The sequence below is a fragment of the Liolophura sinensis genome, chromosome 3, assembly GCF_032854445.1.
Source record: "Liolophura sinensis isolate JHLJ2023 chromosome 3, CUHK_Ljap_v2, whole genome shotgun sequence".
Classification (NCBI taxonomy): domain Eukaryota; kingdom Metazoa; phylum Mollusca; class Polyplacophora; order Chitonida; family Chitonidae; genus Liolophura; species Liolophura sinensis.
Genome location: NC_088297.1, coordinates 3,473,920 through 3,494,589, shown reverse-complemented (window position 1 = coordinate 3,494,589; position 20,670 = coordinate 3,473,920). Strand labels below are relative to the sequence as shown.

Below are 20,670 nucleotides of genomic sequence, written 5' to 3'. Positions count from 1 at the left end.
TTAACAGACTGGAGCTTTTGGTCCCTAAAATGCCCTTATTTCTAGTCCTGCCTCTCCTTACATATCTGTCTCTCTGTAAGTACATGTACATGTAATTTATGGTTAAAGAAAAGAATACAAATGTCCTTACCCCAATCTGTATTTCTTCACCTTACCTGCTCAGGTGGACATTGAAATTAACGGAGAGCCCGTCGACTTGCACATGAAGCTCGGGGAGACTGGAGAAGCGTTTTTTGTCAAGGAACTTGAAGAAGAGGCTTTCCAGGAGGTACGCTTTGTGAATGAGTTAGTGGTTGCATGCAGTGCCGCATTTGGTATGGTGCTAGAGACTTGCAGAGAATCAAAGTGTCATGTTGTAGAGTGTCGTCATTTGATTGAGGAATCTGTGTTTTAGAATGAATGTCTGAGATACGGGTTAATGTCAATCACAGGGAGCACCTGAGCTCTACATGGCCGCAGTGACAAATCATCTGTAATGTACGGGGGCCTCCGTGGCTCAGTTGGTTAGCGCACTAGCGCAGCGTAATGACCCAGGAGTCTCTCACCAATGCGGTCGCTGTGAGTTCAAGTCCAGCTCATGCTGGCCGTACCTGGGAAGGTCGGTTAGCAACCTGCGGATGGTCGTGGGTTTCCCCCGGGCTCTGCCTGGTTTCCACCCACCATAATGTTGGCTGACGTCGTATGAGTGAAATATTTTTGGGTACAGCGTAAAACACCAATCAAATAGATAAATAAATAAATCTGTGATGTACATGTAGACAGTGTACGGTGTATGATTCTGTTTCCTGGCATGCCTGTTTCCAGAAAGTTAACATGGGTGGGCACAGAGGCCACATTGCATGGGCTCGAGTGCCAAGAATTACCCCTGGTTCTAACGACTCTTATGGATAAATGTACATTTTTCCGTGAATGGCGTCCATAGCACAATGATTCAGCGACATGATTTAACAGGAAAGTGATGAAAAACTGATTTGCAAAAGTTTTTTGAAAGTCAGCCTTGGGACGGTATTCGAAATCAAATCCCAATTTTTTTTTCTTACAGCAATTTGTCGTAATTGTTTTTAAAAAAAAGAAGACAGTAGGTTAAAACCATGTCATCATATTGAACAGTCCAAAGACAGGTCATTGGGAGTTATGCAAATTTGATAAAAGTGTTATTGTATATCTTTGTTTCTTTAAAATTGTTTATGAAACTAGCAAAATTTATACGGAAATCTTTTACAGATTCCGCCTTATCTTGCCACTTCCCCGATTCCTTCCACGGCAGACCTCATGGAGCAGGGCGTCCAGGAACTCCGGAAACAGGCTCAAAAGGCTGAGCGTGAAGAGTTGACCAATCAGAAAGAAGCACCTAGAGATGACCAAGCCCCATCGTTGAGCTGTGAGAAACAGCTTGATGAAACATCATATAAGTTCAAATCTGAGCATTCCAGCAGCAAAACACAGTCCAAGCAGGTGAAACTTCCTGCCAATAAACAGGTTTCACAGTTATCAGTGTCGGGCAAATCCAGTAAAACATCCCCCCTGTCCAAAAACAGTTCCAAGGACTCTTTCGGAGAAAGCGACAACTCGTCTAAAGAATCCGGATCAAGGGACACAACTCCCAAGGTGAAACGTCGGGAAGACAAACCTGCTGCCGAAGAGCTCACAAAGTCGAAGCGGCGAAGGAAGAAAAAAATGCCTTACAAGAAGAACAATTCCAGACCTTCGGCAAAGTCAAGCCCCGACACGGAAATATTTGAAATGGACGTAACGTCTGATGAAGAAGACCTGAAGCTTCCGCCTGCGCCGCCAAATATGGTGAAGTCTGTCAGTTTGCCGCTGGCCGAGGAAGACAGGATGGACCGTACAGATATATGGGCGAGCAGTCAGTTTGAGGCTCAACTTCATCCGTTCAGCGACACTGATGTCACACCTGTAGGAAGGTGCGTTCAGATCTCATCTGATTTGTGCATGTCATTCTCACTGTTTTGGAGGGTGTTGGTGATAAAAAACCGTCAGTGACACTCATGTAGCTGTTTGTTCTGTCTAACCTTCACTGAAGGGCACTCGACTTCCCATGTATCAGTATGTCACCTATGTGAAAAGTTCGTCAGTAAATTACCAGAGGTTGATGGTTTTGGTTTTTTCTGTACATAAAACAGATTGTCATTGTTGTAGGTGAAAAATTCTTGAGTATGGGATTAAACCTTGATGAAAAAGTTACGCTACAGAAATACTACAGATTCCGCCTTTGCTGTTCGTAACAAATGTTCACTGCATATGTATGTGTCGTCGTTGTTGTTGTTGTAGTCCCTCAGCAACGCGGTGCCCGAGCCCAAGCTGTAAGAGTGACACAGAGTGTGAAAGACAGCGTCAGGAGGAGACGGAGGTGGAGCATCTGCTCCAGCCCCCCGACACGTTGTGGGAGTGGGGACAGCTGCCCCAGCCCCTCCCTTCCACATCACAGGACCAGACCCCGACCACTAAAGACCAACCTGCCTCCACAAGCCCACAAGGCTCCAGTATGTGTGCACTCATGTCTGATTAACACAGGCTGAAATAACCTTTTCCACTTTTATAGTATGTATGTGACTTAAACCTTTATGATTGAAAGAAAAGATTTATTTACTTATTTCATCGGTGTTTTACAGGGGAAACCCACAATCATAAAAGAAAAACACATGAAAAGAAAAGATAAAACTTAACCAGAAGTATTTATGAATCGATAAAGTATCCCACATGAAGTCTGAGTTATAAACTATTATGAGCAGGACAAAAGCCTACATGTAAGGAGCATATGTTTATTGTTTAGATTCCGTAGTGAAGCCCCAGGCTCAGGACTCCGGGGGGCTGTTCTATTTCATGAGGAAGACAAAGGCGATACGCCACAAGCCTGAGGAGGAAGGTATTTACCTGGAAGATCTGACCAAAGAAGAAATGGATCCTGAGGTCGCCAAACTATACTTCCCCAAAAGGTACGTAGATTTAAAAGGTGAATTGTAATACTTCTGATTTGTGTAAAACTTGTTGTCAACAGGCTTCTGCTGTTGTTGTATTAGAGTATTCTTTGTAACATTAATTCATTGAGTATTTTTAAATCTTTACAGTTGTTAAATGTAACATTGGGCTGGAAATGTCCTTGACTTACCAAAAATGACCTAAAATTTCAGTGAAAGAAATGTATTTTTTGGAGATAAAAAAATGTCATAAAATATGACTTTTGGGGCTAAGAGTTACATTTCCCCAGTAGAATATCATCCTACCTTCCCAACAACCATCAAAACACATTTTTGAAATCAATAAAACTTTCATAAGCAGGAAAAAGGAGGAATTTGATTATATGTATAAAATATTAGGTCATTTAAGGTACCTGACAAAAGGTGCTGTACCTTTTCATCTACATTTTATCTGGACCTGACTGTAATCTTGTACGTGTGAGTGCATTTTTAGATAAATATGCTTGCAAACAATAGCAAAAAAATCCTGTTTCTCTCTGTCAACCTGGGTCTTATACATTACAAGAATTTGTGGATCACCCACTGTCACTGTTCATGAGGATTTGGTGACAGTACGTTTGTGCAGTGTAATGTGCATTGAAGAGCACTTGTCTTCCTTCAGTGCTGTGTGCATATTTGTGTGTCATGTAAGGGAGTGTTTGTCTCTAACTTGTCACTGCATTTTCCCCACCCATAAAACTGACCACCATCTTACATGGACTTGCGGATAACTCGTCAATATTACATTAAACAACAATCAGATCTCTGTTACAGTTCCTTGCGGATAACTCGTCAATATTACATTAAACAACAATCAGATCTCTGTTACAGTTCCGTGCGGATAACTCGTCAATATTACATTAAACAACAATCAGATCTCTGTTACAGTTCCGTGCGGATAACTCGTCAATATTACATTAAACAACAATCAGATCTCTGTTACAGTGCCTTGCGGATAACTCGTCAATATTACATTAAACAACAATCAGATCTCTGTTACAGTTCCGTGCGGATAACTCGTCAATATTACATTAAACAACAATCAGATCTCTGTTACAGTTCCGTGCGGATAACTCGTCAATATTACATTAAACAACAATCAGATCTCTGTTACAGTTCCGTGCGGATAACTCGTCAATATTACATTAAACAACAATCAGATCTCTGTTACAGTTCCTTGCGGATAACTCGTCAATATTACATTAAACAACAATCAGATCTCTGTTACAGTTCCGTGCGGATAACTCGTCAATATTACATTAAACAACAATCAGATCTCTGTTACAGTTCCGTGCGGATAACTCGTCAATATTACATTAAACAACAATCAGATCTCTGTTACAGTGCCTTGCGGATAACTCGTCAATATTACATTAAACAACAATCAGATCTCTGTTACAGTTCCTTGCGGATAACTCGTCAATATTACATTAAACAACAATCAGATCTCTGTTACAGTGCCTTGCGGATAACTCGTCAATATTACATTAAACAACAATCAGATCTCTGTTACAGTTCCTTGCGGATAACTCGTCAATATTACATTAAACAACAATCAGATCTCTGTTACAGTTCCTTGCGGATAACTCGTCAATATTACATTAAACAACAATCAGATCTTTCTTACAGTTCCTTGCAGATAACTCGTCAATATTACATTAAACAACAATCAGATCTCTGTTACAGTTCCTTCCACTTCATGTCTATCAAAGAGAAAGAAGAGGACGCAGAATCTGGGCGGGGCGCCTCCCTACCCCAGTCCCCACACTCTGTTGAGGGTGCCATCGGGGGCCCACCCGCCAGCTACCTCCTGTCAGAAGTACGCCACCTGGGGGAAGTCTCGCTGTCCCTCTGCGGAGGACTGTCAGACATGGACGGCCAGGTCTCCATGGAGAACTTCATGCAGAATGTTGTGACCTTTGACACACTGTGCGAGGACCTCAGTTTGGTACAGCACCCGGACCTGGTGGTCAGGATAGGAGACAAGTAAGGCTTTGTCAAATCTTGTTCAAATTCAGATTTGTATGAATTATATATGGAGTTATTCATTTATTTGATTGGGGTTTTATGTCATAGTCAACTCCTTTAGTGTGTGTTTTAATACTAAAGAACCATAGACATTCATATGCATCTATCCAGATATTCCTGCCGTAATTTGTCATCAGTTACAGACATGTACATCAGCATAGACATTTAATCTCATTAACACGAACGCTTGCCTGTGTTAGTCATCGTTATTTCAACACAATATTGGGGTATAGTAAACAGGAAATATGACACGCAACGGTTGTGGACGCCCCCCCCTCCCACAGGCGTGTGACAGTCTCCATTATCCCTGTCAAACATCTGTCACCAGTTATCGTACATGTAATATGGAGACATGAGACGTGTGTTAACGATGTTGGTGTCTCTGTGTGTCTTCTGTTAAACTGATCTGAATATTCAACTGTTACAATGAATCACAATGAGGCTGATCTCCGTGTCCACCACGCTAGTGTCTCTACGCGTGCTCCATACATGTTCCATTAATCTGTGACACTGAAGAACAAGTCTGAGTTCAATATTAAACTGTTACAATGAAAAAACAAGTTTGATTTCTATATTAAACTGTTACACAGAAAAAAAACAAAAAAAAAAAAAACAACAAAAAACAGGAGTCTGATCTGAGTTTATATATTGGTCTGATCTCAGTGTCAACGATGCCGGCTACTATATGCTTGTTCTATTTAACTGTTACACTGAATAACAGAAGTCTGTTGTCAATGTCAACCATGCTGGCTACTATATGCATGTTCTATTTAACTGTTACACTGAAAAACAGAAGTCTGTTGTCAATGTCAACCATGCTGGCTACTATATGCATGTTCTATTTAACTGTTACACTGAAAAACAGAAGTCTGTTGTCAGTGTCAATCATGCTGGCTACTATATGCGTGCTCTATTTAACTGTTATGCTGAAAAACAGAAATCTGATCTCAGTGTCAACCATGCCGGTTACTATATACACGTTCTGTTTAACTGTTACACTGAAAAACAGGCATCTGATCTCTGTGTCAACCATGCCTGCTACTATATGCATATTCTATTTAACTGTTACACTGAAAAACAAAAGTGGTTGTAAGTCAGCTAAAAAATAAACACCAATACTGTAGGGTAAAAATGAATAAATTATCCTTTCAGATTTTACAACTGGGCCACGGCTGCACCCCAGATCTTATCTCTAGTGGCTTTTCAGAAGTATTTGCCAGAGGTAGGTTGGGCATTTCTCATTGTAGTGAGTAAAAGTCTACACAGGAAAAGTAATCAGCTACTTGGCCTCGGAATTTAAATGAAATATAATGAGAACTTAGGTCAGAGGAGATGGCCATATGTACATTTACCTTCTCCAAATGTTACTGTAGTACCAGGTTGTATCGGCCTCCCAAATAAACCTCCTCCATTCAAGACTCGGCTTTCCTCCACTCATAATCCTGACTGCATGAAGTGAACTTAATTGAAAATAAAATAAGAGCACCCACGCATAGGTCTCTCATCTGACTTGTATCATTTTCAGTCTGCGGTCCAAAATTTAATCAAAGAGCACATGCCAAAAAAGAAAGGGAAGAAGACAGGCGTGACGTCCTGGTTCTCCTGGAGACGGGCCCCGCCTGATGAAACCCAAACAACATCAGCGTACTTAACAACGACGACAACTGTGCAGCACACCACTATAGCACCGTCTTCAGATGGCACAGTGACATCCTGTAGCCCAGGGGAAGTGACCTCGGCACCAGCTGCAGAAGTCATCAGCACGGTGAATGCTGTCACCGTGCCAGCTTCAGAGGTCACGGCAAGCGCTGAATCAAAAGCTGAGGCAACGCCTATTGCGAAAATTTCAGTCAGTGCCACGGTTTCAGTTGGTGCAGGTGCACCGCTTGTCAGCGATGCTGCCCCAGTTGTTAGTGTTGCTGAGCCTGTTGTCAGCATTGCTGCACCAGTTGTTAGCGTTGCCATGCCGACTGCCAGCGTTGCCTCACCAGCTGTCAGCATTGCCGCACCGGCTGTCAACACTGCCGCACCAGTTGTGAGTGTTGCTATAGCGACTGCTGGCGTTGCCACACCAACTGTCAGCGTTGCTACTCCGGCTGTTAGTATCTCATCGCCATCAGGTAGCAGTGCTGTCATCATGTCAACTACTGTTGCTGTGGCAACCAGTGGTGAGGCTCCTCCCATCTCCACATCCATAGTGGCAGGGAAGGTACCTGTCCTGAACAATGCCGCCACGGAATTGGTGACCGAGGTGGTGGTGCAGTCCTCAAAGAAGGTTTGTATTCTTATCTGCCACATTATTGTTAATGTACCTTAATTCCTCAACCTTTTTGCATTTGAAAGAACAGCTTTCAGTGCGATTTATTCATCTTTTCATTTTAATTGTTTATTTATTTATTTATTTTGAAGTCAAAATTAGTTGGGTTGACAAATTTCAGGGTTTCTCGAAATGTATCATTTTATCAGTCACCACAAAATAGATCCCTCACAATACACTTTAACATACACCATGTAAATATGCGAAAAAGGTTGAAGAAGTACAGTAACCAGGGTTCATGGCCAAGGGGTTATGAGTTCAGTCTTTCAAACTCTCAGACCGACCAGGTATTGGTTGAGTGTGTATGAGGTTTGAGGAAACAAAATACCTATACTAGCCCTTGAACAGCTATAATCAAAATTGTCTTTTTCAGAATTATAGTTCCCAAGAGCAACCACAACTTACTAAAGCACTTTTTTCGGAATTGCACAGTATTGTTGCTTTTTAATCTGGTCCATTTGTGAAATAGCATTTAGAGCACAAAGAGTATAGAGTATAGCATTTAGAGTACAAAGAGTATAGAGTATAGCATTTAGAGCACAAAGAGTATAGAGTATAGCATTTAGAGTACAAAGAGTATAGAGTATAGCATTTAGAGTACAAAGAATATAGAGTATAGCATTTAGAGTACAAAAAATCACAATGATATCTGACATTAATGAGATATTTAATCACTACCTACATGATTCCATTTGTCTTGATTCAGCTTTGTGTAAGTAGATCTTAGATGCATTTGGTATTTTACTTTTTTGATTAGTGTTTTATGCCGTACTCAAGAATATTCACTTCTGCCTGGTTTCCTCCCAACATAATCCTGGTCTCCGTCATATAAGTGGAATATTCTTGGATCTGGAACACCCATCAAATAACCAACAACAAATAAAGTAAATTAAATCAGCATAAAATATATTGGAAATACTTCCAACATTGGTACATACAACACCAGTCAGTATCCATGTTTGGAAGGGACTAAGCTTTCAGTACTTGTATAGGATTTATGTTTACATCTTCAACTCTCTATTCGCTCGCCAGTTCAATTGCTGTGAGTTCACTACCAGCTCATACTGGCCTCTTCTCTGGTCACGTGAGAATTCAAGGTGTGCAGGGTTTTCCTTGAACTTTGCCCTTTTGCCTCCCATGATAATGGGTCACAGAAGTCGTGTATTCTTTAATACTCCCTTAAACTCCAACCAAATAAATAAATAAATAAATCTCTTCTGTTTGTGCGTTAGGTACAAAGTGAAGCTTTACTCAGTGAGGTGCCACCTAGTCCTGCTTCAAGTGCTCCCAGCAGTCCCAGGAAACCATCTCATGATGCAACTAAAAGGTTGGTGTTAACAATGTTGTGTTTCCCCGGACCTAGGATGGCGTCAGTGCTTACTCCTTTGTTAATTTTTATGAGAATGGGAATTACATAATTACGCAGAATTGTCTCCACAAGACTCAGCATACGTGTACATTGAAGCAGTGAAAATGGAACATGTTTCATTTTTAAACGCATTGGACAAGGATTTATTGCTGAGGTGGATTGAGGGTGTAGTAAAAATTGCGGATGTAAACGCATGGGTCGTGGAAACGAGTGCATCAAATAATTGCATGTCCTTCAAACTTCAGCCTCAGCCTAAACGACACAGCTTTTTTGAGTGGGCATAATCAGATTTCTTCACTGTGAAACAAATTCACTTCTGGCTATGTATATATATATATATATATATATATATATATTGATAAAGTATGGCACTGAAGTTTAAAGAGCTTTTTAATTTGTGGTCTAAAACCAACACTTCATAGTTAAGAAGCCCACATTTAGAAACACAAATACACCTGCTTTGTGGTGGTTTCACGCAATAATTGTTTACCTTATAGAGCGTGGGGTACGAGTGACAAGACATCATATTCCGGTTTCTCTTGTGACCGTTTCTTTTGAAAGAGGAAAATGACACCTCGGTGCAAGATCAGCACTTGGTATCAAGACAGAACAGTAGAACTGACTCCCATTTATCCCCCTTATTTCTGTACAGGTTGAAAGACGAAGACTCCAGTGATAATGAGACGGATTCCTCTGACAAAAGCATGTCTAGAACGGAAGTCCAGAGTATCAGTTCCGAGTCAGCTGACGTTCCCAACAAGAAGTACCAAAAATCTCTACGCCTCTCTTCCGACGAAATTGTAAGTGAATGATGGCAGCAATGTCAAGCTGGAAAAACGTCTAATTTAGTCTCATGCCCTTGAGGAAGTTGTTAAACTCGAATAAAATAAATAAATTTAATGTCACTAAACAAAGTTGGTGTGAAACAATGCACTCATAAATGTATTCTTTAGTTCCCCTCCGTGGCCTAGTGGTTAATGTGTTAGCGCAGAACAATGACCTAGGAACCTATCACCAATGCTTGTGGAGCCTTGGCATGCTTCGTGACGATAACCAGTGGACACTTCGGTTTCCTCCACCCAGAAACTGTTGTCCCTGATATAAGTCAAAAAATCCTTCCGTATTATGTGTAACAACAATGTAATAAACAAAAAATAAAAGTAATAACCCAATTTGTATTTTTTTGTTGTAATATCACACAGATAAAGCTGAATCTTCACGAAGGTCAGAATGAGATCACGTTCTCAGTGACCACTCAGTACCAGGGCACCTCACGCTGTACCTCTCACATTTACCTCTGGAGATATGACGACAAAATCGTTATCTCGGACATCGATGGCACGATTACCAAGTAAGTTTCATACCCTTTACAGCACATGCGCCGCTCTCTACGCTCTCTTTGCATAACTGAGAATTTTGTAGAGAAATCTTGATCAAGGCCGAGGGTTCATGGTGAATAGACAGAAAGTGATGTCAGAAAATACAAAAACTGTTTCAACTCTTGTTTGTAGTAATACTTTACACACATCCATTGTCTTTATTTAAAGTATACACAACATGATACCTGATACCCAGCACCTGAAACAAGGACTGTGGAAGGACAGCATTGGTGCGGTTTAGCATAAAGAAGCTTATGTGCACCACATGGGCTCCATAAGTGAAGCTTTTCTAGTAGTGGCAGTGATGTTAGGTGAGGGTAGGGCGCGGTTAGGTGAGGGTAGGGAGCGGCACATGCACAGTGAGGGATATGAATAAGTTTGCACAGCCTTTGAAAGTGGATTTGACATGGGATTTTCTGGATTCCCCTGCTTGCATTGATCCTAGGGACATTTGGTGGCAGGAAATAGGGCTATTTTTGTGTGGTTTTACATGAAGTTAACTGGAAACTGCTTGTCTTCCATCCGTACAATGTTTAACAACCACCAGTTAAAAAAATGATTCTTGACTGGCCTTTTTTAATACAAGGAGATGCCACCATGATCAGGGGTAGAAATATTTTTTTTTTAAAACCGCCTGTGATAAACAGGTAGATTTTTGTTTGTACCTGTCACCAACAGGTATCTATCTGTCCCCATCAGTCTGACTTTTAAAAAGTCTATTCTGTGCTTGCTCTGCCGATTGCCATTGTCACATGTTGGGAACATGTAATTTCAGTTTGGTGAAATTATTTTCCTCAACATAGCCACCTTGGCGAGGCAATATCAGTGTACAGTGTCACAAGAATATTTGGTTTCTGTAGCATTTCAGTTTATGTTAAATATTCTTTGGGCACTGGGACTTGTGCACAGTCAATCATCAACGTGAAACTTACTTGCGATGGCTCAATCTGTACTTGTGCATGTACGCACTTCCCATTCCAGGGAAACAACCGAGAAAAAGCTTCCGCTCTGGGTGCTTTCCGATTTATACGTGTGTTTCTTGAGTTGCTCCCCTTTACATCGTGACGCTACATGTAGTCTGAGCCTTGAGCGGGAAAAATGAGCAATTTTAGACTTTTGGGCGATAGGAAGAGACCGGGACTATATAATTAACTTCACATTTTATTATTGATTTATTTAACTAGTGTTTCACGCTGTTTCCTAACTGGACTGGAATCCTAAAAGTGGCCTACCTCAACATTTTCATTATCGGAACGCCAAGTAAAGATAGGCATGCATGGATATTGACTTAACACTTAACATGATTAGAAATTTATTGACCCTACATGTCGCTGCAACAGGTGTATTTTTTTGTGACCTGTCGCTGAGAAAAATTGCCTGTCGCCGACATGTACACCGGCGTTATTTCAACACCTGCATGGTGTGTGTATGGCGGAAGTCATGTTGAAAATAATTACTGCATTTCTTGTCAGGAAAACTTAGCTTCAAAAGTGTCATTTTGTGCTTCTGAAAGTGCATTTTTGCATATCGAATGAACCTCAAGTGTTTAACCATCAAGTGAGCAACTGTTATTTTTATGCTCTTTGCAGATCAGACGTCCTTGGTCAGATTTTGCCGATCCTGGGACGGGACTGGTCACAGTCTGGAGTGGCTGAACTCTACACTAAGATCAGTAACAACGGCTATAAGTTCATGTATCTGTCGGCCAGAGCCATTGGTCAGTCCAAAGTCACCAAAGATCTGCTGCGCAACATTTGCCAGGACAACCTGGTATTGCCGGAAGGTCCCCTGATGCTGTCACCTATCTCACTGATCAGTGCATTCCATAGGTAACTCACCAGGTGTATTGACAGTCATCTACCTGTACCGTTTACAGTGTACCCCTAATCTACTAGTGCCTCTGTCATTCTAACAGTCCATCTCAAAACTGTTGTCTGGACTTCTTTAGTTTCTTGTATTGAAGTAAAACTTCATATGGAATTCATATTGTATATGGCTTAATCATGTTGAATTCCAAGTTTTTTTTTATCAATTTTGAAAAAAAATTATGCCAGTTTTTTTTCCTGTTTTGGATTTTCACAGTTTTGCAGGCTTGGAAAGTCACCTGCTGGTTTTGCTAAATCTTCAGGCCAAAGGTTTGTTCAATCACTGGACAACTGTGATAATTTTGTATGGGCCCTGGAACATGTAATACATGTAGTATTTTACTCAAGGATAGAGAATCGAAGCTGATTAGTGGAGATAAATTTTTCGTGGGTTAAATTTTCCTTTATATATTTTGATTGGTGTTTTACGCTGTACTCAAGAATATTCCTTGGTTAAATTGAATAAATTCAGTTCAAAAGAATTAATACGGACTCAGTAAACAACTGCATGACAATTTCTTTCTATGGCCATAAATTAAAAAAAAAATTGTCCTTAAACAGTGTGAGATCAAATTGTATACCTTCTAACTTATATAGTCTAGTGACTGCATATTTTTTTATGCAGGATTTGCTCAATTGCTTGTACATGTAAAATCTGATGTTTACAACTTGTGGCCGGTGTACCCATGCAGTCATCATAGCTGTGTCCAAAGTCTAACACCCTGATACACAGGAATGGCGATGACTGTTTGTAAAAACTCTGTAATTGTTAAATTGAATGAATTCAGTTCAAAAGAAATAATATGGACTCAGAAAACAACTGCGTGACAATTTCTAGGGCCATAAATGTGAAAAAAAATTGTCCTTAAACAGTGTGAGATCAAATTGTATACCGTTCTAACAGTAAAATACAATTGATAGTGGAGATAGGCTCAGCATAGCCTGGACTTGCGTGTCTCTTAAACCAGCCAGGCAGAATCGATTCTGTATCCCTTTAGAGCAAATAAACAGTTTCATCAGTGGCATTGTTTTTTTTCTCCTCAGGGAGGTGATTGAGAAGAAGCCTGAGGAGTTTAAAATCAGCTGTATGAGTGACATCGGCCAGCTCTTCCCTCAGAACCAAAGGCCCTTCTACGCTGGATTTGGGAACAAGATCAACGTAAGTTCTGCGCCACTTTTTGGAAAATCTATCCTGTTGTCTACTCCTTGAGTCGTAACTCGTCCTTGAAATTACTTGAATTTTGTCGAAAGGCTTTTCAAGACCTTGTAGACCTTGAAAGAAGCGTTTCTTGACAGTTTTTCAGTGAAGTATATCATATTCAGGGCTGCCACTTTTTCTGGAAAATATTTAAATGTTGTTGAATGGTTTTCATGACCTTGAAAGTCCTTGAAAAACATATTATTTCATGGTTGAGAACCCTTGTTAAAGCTTACAGACTGCATAAGGTGTGTTTTTTTTTCCTGATCTCTCTCTCTCTCTCTCTTTTTCTCTCTCTCTCTCTCTTTTTTTTTGGTCTCTAAATGCATGTATGTACATAATTGACTGGACAAAATTTTGAAGTCTGTTTGCCTTATAACCTTGAAGGGGGCCTTTGTGGCTCAGTTGGTTAGCGTGCTAGCAATTTGCTGTGGGAAGGTCTCTCAGCAACCTGTGGATAGTCGTGGGTTTCCCTGAGGCTCTGCCCGGTTTTATCCCACCATAATGCTGGCCGCCATCGTATAAGTGAAATATTCTTGAGTACAACAGTATAACATTCAATACCTGCTTTAAGGTCATATTGGAAATTCCTCAGCGTGATTTTTGGAATGGAGTTCGCCTTTTAAACTCTACCAATTAAAAAACTGAAGCATCTGACATCAATTGATTTATTGACTTATCTGATTGGTATATTATATCATACTCAAGAATATTTCACTTATACGACGGCAGCCAGCGTTAATGTGGGAGGAAACTGATCAGAGCCCAGGAGAAACCCAGGACCATCCACAGGGTTCTGGAGGACCTTCCCATGAACGGCCGGAGATGAAGCCAGCATGAGCTGGACTTGAACTCACAGTGATGGAATTGGTGAGAAGCTCTGGGGTCATCACGCTGAGCCATGAAAGCCCCAACATGAATTGAGGTGGATCGATCTCTTCTGCAAATGTATCTTCATTACCAGAATCCATTCTCAGATGCAGAAAATCTGATCAAATACTCACTTCTTCTGTAATATTGTATTGATGTGGGGTTGTTGTTGTATTGTTGTACATTTTAGGATGCTTATGCGTACAAAGCCCTGGACATACCCTTCTCTCGAATCTTCACAATCAACCACAAGGGGGAGCTGCGACATGAAAAAATTCTCACCTTCCAATCATCGTAAGTCTGTGATCTTTTCAGGGAGGGGTGTGTGTGTGGGGGGGGGGGGGGGGAGTTGGGAGGGGTGTGTGTGTGCTTTATTGCTCAGTGAGTTAAAGGCTTCTCACTTCAGCCTTACTCTGACCAGTGAAGTACGAGGCTCAAATCCAGATCATGCCTCAAGTATGGAAGTTTATCATGTGTCTGATGAAGAGTGGTGGTTTGCCCCCTGGCATTCTGGTTTCCTTAACTCATGAGACTGACCGCTGTTATTAAAAGCGAAAAATTCTTCAATACGTGAATAGTGTTGAACACTAATCACATGACAGTCATTGGTTTAGTATAGTCATTTGTTTGTGATCCCTATGTTGATTCAGAAAAAATAGTTTTTTTGATTACTTTCTCTGCATTTTCCTATTTTGGTTAAAAAACTCCCAATAATTCTACATTCCATTTCAGTGACCCAGAAAAATGAGCACTGTTTTGTGAAAAATGAGCACTATTTTGTGAAAAATGGGCACTGTTTTTGTGAAAAATGAGCACTGTTTTGTGAAAAATGAACAGTTTTATGAAAAATGAGCACTGTTTTTGTGAAAAATGAACAGTTTTATGAAAAATGAGCACTGTTTTATGAAAAACGCGCACTGTTTTATGAAAAATGAGCACTGTTTTTGTGAAAAATGAACAGTTTTATGAAAAATGAGCACTGTTTTATGAAAAACGAGCACTGTTTTATGAAAAATGAGCACTGTTTTTGTGAAAAATGAACAGTTTTAGGGAAATGAGCAGTTTTATGAAAAATGAACACTGTTGTTGTGAAATATGAACTCTGTCAGTTGAACTCTTTTCATGACAAAAGAACACTGTTCCTCACTGACAGGTATCACAAGCTGGTGGACGTGGTTGATCACTTCTTCCCTCCCTTACAGAGGATCGTGTTCGGAAAAACAATTCTCCATTCAGAGTTGCTCGTCCCGAATGAGTTCCGGTCTGTGTCGTACTGGCGTGAACCCCTGCCAGAGGTGTCATTGCAAGGCCTTCTGGAGGTCAAGCTCACAGAAAACAAGGTCATTTCCAGTCAGTCTAATACGGAGAAAAAGTAACACCCCCGCAAAAGGTGTCAAGAAATAGTATACTTTAATACTTACCTGTATGTGTGAGTTTACATCAGTTATTGTTCACTGGTCCAGAACAAGAGTCATTGTTCACTGGTCCAGAACAAGAGCCATTTATCTATGTGAATGTCATTCGTTTACTTCACTTTGTTACATTTTTTACAAATGTCGGAGAGTATTTTTTACTAAACTTGTCATAGTCGATGAAGACATAGTCTGACAATGTCACGGTGACTGCATATTTTTTTATGCAGGATTTGCTCAATTGCTTGTACGTGTAAAATCTGATGTTTACAACTTGTGGCCGGTGTACCCATGCAGTCATCATAGCTATGTGCAAAGTCTAACACCCTGATACACAGGAATGGCGATGACTGTATTTTATTATTATTTTTTTTTTATTTGCTTCATGTTTCTTAACCATACTGTTGGCCACAATGTGAATTAGCAGACCAAAGACCATGACCTCCCTGTGAGGGAGGCTCAGTTTGGAGGTGCTTGTGTGTAGAAGTTTAGCTAGATGTTGATTATGTGTTTGGGTAAAATTCTTTCCAGGCGTTACATATCCCGTGTATTCCCATCACAAGTAGGATGTGTACGTATTCATCGTATCAGAAATATCACCACTACCAGCGCATTGCTTTGAAATATCCTTCGCAGTTTATTTGCAGAGATATAAACTGAAGGTAACAGTGTATTTGTGCAGCATAGAGTGTTGCCGACAAAAGCATTGATCTGACTGATGAAGTGCTGCAAGTATTTAGTCGTTACATGTACTTTGTAGTTACATGTACACTTAAACAGTCGTTACATGTACTTTGTAGTTACATGTACACTTAAACAGTCATTATATGTACTCGGTAGTTACATGTACATTTAAACTGTCGTTTCATGTACACTTGAACAGTTGTTACATGTACTCAGGCATTACATGTACACTTAAACCGCATTACATGTACACTTAAACTGTCGTTACATGTACTCGGTAGTTACATGTACACTTAAACAGTCATAAGATGTACTCAGTTACATGTACACTTAAACTGTCGTTTCATGTACACTTGAACAGTCATTACATGTACTTGGTAGTTACATGTACACTTAAACTGTCATTACATGTACACTTAAACAGTCATTACATGTACTTGGTAGTTACATGTACACTTAAACTGTCATTTCATGTACACTTGAACAGTTGTTACATGTACTCAGTAGTAACATGTACACTGTGATTACACACAGGCCTACACAGTTGTTACAAGTACACATTGGTTACATATATGCTGTAGTTACTAATACACGTTTTGTTATATGTACACAGTCGTTACATACACATTTACAGTAGTTATGTGTACCTGTTTTCAGGCTGTGAGGGTATATGCAGGTATGCATACGGGGTGCCCAAAATTTTGAATGTGAATACGCACCATGATATTTACATTGACAACTTGGAGAATGTTGCATTTTCAAGATAATGTAGCTGTTGGTTCATTAATGGTAATACCATGCCATACCACCACATACAGCTTGTGCTTTTCTCTACAACATATCAGAATAGCAATGTAGCATGACCAACATTTTTTTTAACTGTGCTTGATGGAAGTGAAGTCGTAGCATTTTGTTATCTTGGTGGGTAATAACACTGAGGAATAAACTTTTCACTTCTATCCAAAAGAGACAAAATTCTCATATATTTGACTGTGCAAACTAGCCGAGCAGACATTTATTGTGTATCAACAAGCTAAATGGTCTCTGTGGCAGTATTACCCAATGAGTGCTCCTTCGCCCTTCAGTTCGGAGGCAAATCACGGACCGAATTCCCTCAGTTGCCCATGTGTAACATCTGGACCTCATATTTTGCCTTGATTTATACGTGACGCATCATGTAGTACTACCCTGACATCGATAGTCAGTGATAAGGAATCGGCGGTCAGCGAGCAGTCGCACTAAGATGGGCAAAGAACAAAGATAATAAGAGTGGTGGAGAACTCAACTGAATTTGTGATAGTAATTTGGCGAAATCATTTACCTGAACTCGCGTAGGCTTTCATGTGTACATTCAATTGCAGATTTGTTAAGTCAAATTTATTTTGCATTGTAATGTACAAGCGCTTACTCTTTACAGGGCATGCGTCGCTCTCTAACTTTCGCTTTACATCCCTGCCACCACTAGTAAATTTTGAACAAAAATCTTGAACAACTCCAAGGTCACTGGGGTCACAGTCATGAGGCTGGGAGTGATGTCAGAAAGCAAAAACAGTCCAATGTCTCTAACAACACTTTATAGACATGCATTGTCTTTAGCTAAAGTATGTACATCACGATTCTAACCAAAACCTGAAACAGTTTTATTGATGAATGCTGATTGTATAGTTCAGCGGGAAGAGACAAGTGATGAGGCTAAGCTGAAACAAGCCTACTTGGGTCTCATGGTTCACAGGCAGCAAAGGTCAGGCTTGTGTATTAATGGCAGTGATGTAAAGCGAATGGTAGAGAGCGGCGCGTGCACTGGTAGGAGCATGGTACAAGCGGTTGAATCTTAAAATCTGAATGTGATCAATAATTGCTTTTGTGCTTTGGACTCCCAGGAGTTTTATTGTCGGTGTAAAATGTATCGAGACACAAGAGTTTTAGAATTTACCAAGTGTTACTCTGCACTGTGATTTGTGGTGAGAATCAAGTGTTTACAAAGTTTGTGAGCGATGGTACAGCCATGCTGGACACAGAGACTGATCTTGGAACCTACATTGAGCCACAATGCAATCTGTGAAAGCATATTTTAAAATTTAGATTCTGAGTATTTTAATTTAGTGTGATCAACAAACGATTGTTGCTTTATTTAGGCTGAAGCTTTGACTTTTCCTCTCGTGACTATTTACTGCTCATGTTCCCAGTGATTTGATCATTTCAGTCTTTCCATTTTCTGAATAGTTTCATTTTTAGTGTGATCAACTGTAAGTTTATGCACACGTAGACATTTCTCCATTGGCTTTTTGTTGCCAGTGATACCAGCTAGTGAATTACTGATTTCAGTCTTTCAGTTTTCTAAACCCTATGCTATTGTTTTTCCATTTAAAAGGGACATAGATACATTGCTAACTTTTGCCATTTGAGGATTTTAGGTCTTGTAGATTTATCTGGTGAGCGCTCAAGTGTGACCAAAGTTATATCCTATAACGCAGGACCTCCTATCTCAACTACTGACCAATTAGCATTGATTCTGTATCCCTAAAATGTATTATGGTATTCTGTAATTTGAAAGATGTTTGTAGGGTGGGTGGGGTGGGATGGGTGGGTGGGTTATGGGAGTGGGTGGTTATTGATTGGAATTTAAAACGTGTCCATCGACAGTCTGCACCGAACATGACAAGGCTTTGAATATTTTACCGGCACAACTTAAATTTTAAGTTGGGGAATGGAATAGCACCTTGACTCACAAACATAAGTATATGTGTGTGTTGTATATAGAATGTGTTGTTTTTTTCAGATTACATGTTTATATTGGTAGATCATGTATATCTAGCTGATTTACTGTTTGCTGCTTGGCTGCATTTTTTGTGATAAAGACTCACTGTCTCACACTTTTCTGTACTCTATGTGTGGATGTGTAAATATATTATGTATAATACTGACATTGCTGACTGCCTTAAAGGCAGGCTTGCTCTGAGTTCAAGTCCAGCTGATGCTGGCTTCCTCTCCTAGAGCATGTGGAAAGGTCTGCCAGCAAACAGCGGCACGGCCTGTTTCTCGCAACCATGATGCTGACTGCTGTCGTAAAAGTGGAATATCCTTGATTTAGGCATAGAACACCAATAAAATAAACAAATAAATAAATCAAAGCCATGAGTTTGCAGAAGGCCTCTGTGTGACTCACTGTTTATGACACTTTTGCACAGAGTGTATACACGTAGGTTTGGTGTTGAAATTAAGTACGTGCGTACCTACAGGTGTGTGTATTGAGTGTAAATTTGTCACGGTTTTGTTGTGCCATTTTGTTGTGATATTACACTATTGTTAAATGCGTTGATGTTATAATTTGCTTTGCTACCTTAGTTTACACACACCTGTGTCCAGGAAGCATTTTGTACCTGATACTTCAAAGTGAATGATTACCACAGGTCGATGTATGTTAAGTTTTTATCATCTCTATTGCTTTGCATTTCTTTCACTTGAGTCAATTCCTTGATATTTTCAGGATAAAAATAAGAAAAAAAAGCAAACAAAAACTTGCACACCAGTTATGTTGTGCCTATAGTAAAACATATTCATTTTCACGTGATGAAAAGCAATATTTTACCAGTCACTTATTACTGTTTTTAAGTGTGGGATTTTGAAAGGAGTTCGAAATTGAAAGTTAAGACAACTAGTATGTAAGGTTTACATGTATATGAACTTTGACAAGTTTATAGTTCCCAGGTGTAAACTGTACTGTTTCATTTTTGAGAAGTGAAAGAAAGTTTCAGTTAGATTTTAAGAAAGATTTTAGATGTAAAGACCAAGGTCATATTGAGATATCATAATCCATGTGTATACAATGTTCTATTCAGGAATTGGCCACAACAATGCAATTATTATATTTTATAGGTACTGCAATTTTTCAGGCTGTTCCTATTTTTACATGTTGCCTATTTTTGTGGTACTGGTCTTTAAAATATTGCATTTCATCCAAGTTTAGCTCTTTTCAGAGTGATGTATGTTGCTTGATTCGGGTTGATTCTTTCATCTTATATTCCTCTGAAGAGTTTTTTTGGTGAAGTTTGATAAATTTCTACAAATGATACATGTACAAGTGATATTTTCTGAAAAGACAATAACAGGAGTTATTCTTGGTAAATGCTGAAAATTTGGTTTAATTAACAAACTTGGGTTGTTTGGCAAAATTCTCATTTTCAAGCATACTTGTATTTATTACAGGATTTGAACCAAAAAATAGCTGCATTTATCATTTGGACCAATTTTGACTAAAAGTTCAATCAATAAACAGTGTTTATTAAACAGTATGCAAATTAGCTGTGAATATGCACAGTGTAAAAACAAGCCTGAAGAATCCTGTGGTTCAGTGGACCTTATTGGTACTTTATGTTACACCAGTGTTTTTTTTTTTTTTTTTTGTACAATGTGTGTACATCGGTTGTTTTATGTTTAATTAATGTGCTGTATATAGCTTGTAACAGACCAATGATACCAGATGTTAGCTGAGCTGTGTCTGGAGTTTTCTGTGTGGTGTGGTGTAGTTGTGCACTGTTGACCAACAAGTTGTACATTGTCAAGAATTGTG

At 39.7% G+C, this 20,670-nt stretch overlaps 1 protein-coding gene across 4 annotated transcripts in view; it reads left to right on the top strand.

Annotated features, from left to right (window-relative positions):
• LOC135463791 (phosphatidate phosphatase LPIN2-like) overlaps window positions 1-15,474 on the top strand; it is a 32,686-nt gene extending 17,212 nt beyond the window's left edge. For all 4 annotated transcript variants that reach the window (XM_064741229.1, XM_064741228.1, XM_064741227.1 and 1 more), the window contains exons 3-16: window positions 164-268; window positions 1,225-1,925; window positions 2,293-2,504; window positions 2,795-2,957; window positions 4,665-4,964; window positions 6,159-6,228; window positions 6,532-7,281; window positions 8,556-8,650; window positions 9,345-9,492; window positions 9,895-10,043; window positions 11,661-11,900; window positions 12,981-13,095; window positions 14,195-14,298; window positions 15,158-15,474. In XM_064741229.1, coding sequence (XP_064597299.1) covers window positions 164-268; window positions 1,225-1,925; window positions 2,293-2,504; window positions 2,795-2,957; window positions 4,665-4,964; window positions 6,159-6,228; window positions 6,532-7,281; window positions 8,556-8,650; window positions 9,345-9,492; window positions 9,895-10,043; window positions 11,661-11,900; window positions 12,981-13,095; window positions 14,195-14,298; window positions 15,158-15,380 — 3,375 coding nt within the window. In that variant the 3' untranslated portion in view covers window positions 15,381-15,474. The remainder of the gene's footprint in view (window positions 1-163; window positions 269-1,224; window positions 1,926-2,292; window positions 2,505-2,794; window positions 2,958-4,664; window positions 4,965-6,158; window positions 6,229-6,531; window positions 7,282-8,555; window positions 8,651-9,344; window positions 9,493-9,894; window positions 10,044-11,660; window positions 11,901-12,980; window positions 13,096-14,194; window positions 14,299-15,157) is intronic.
• Window positions 15,475-20,670: the final 5,196 nt, after the last annotated feature.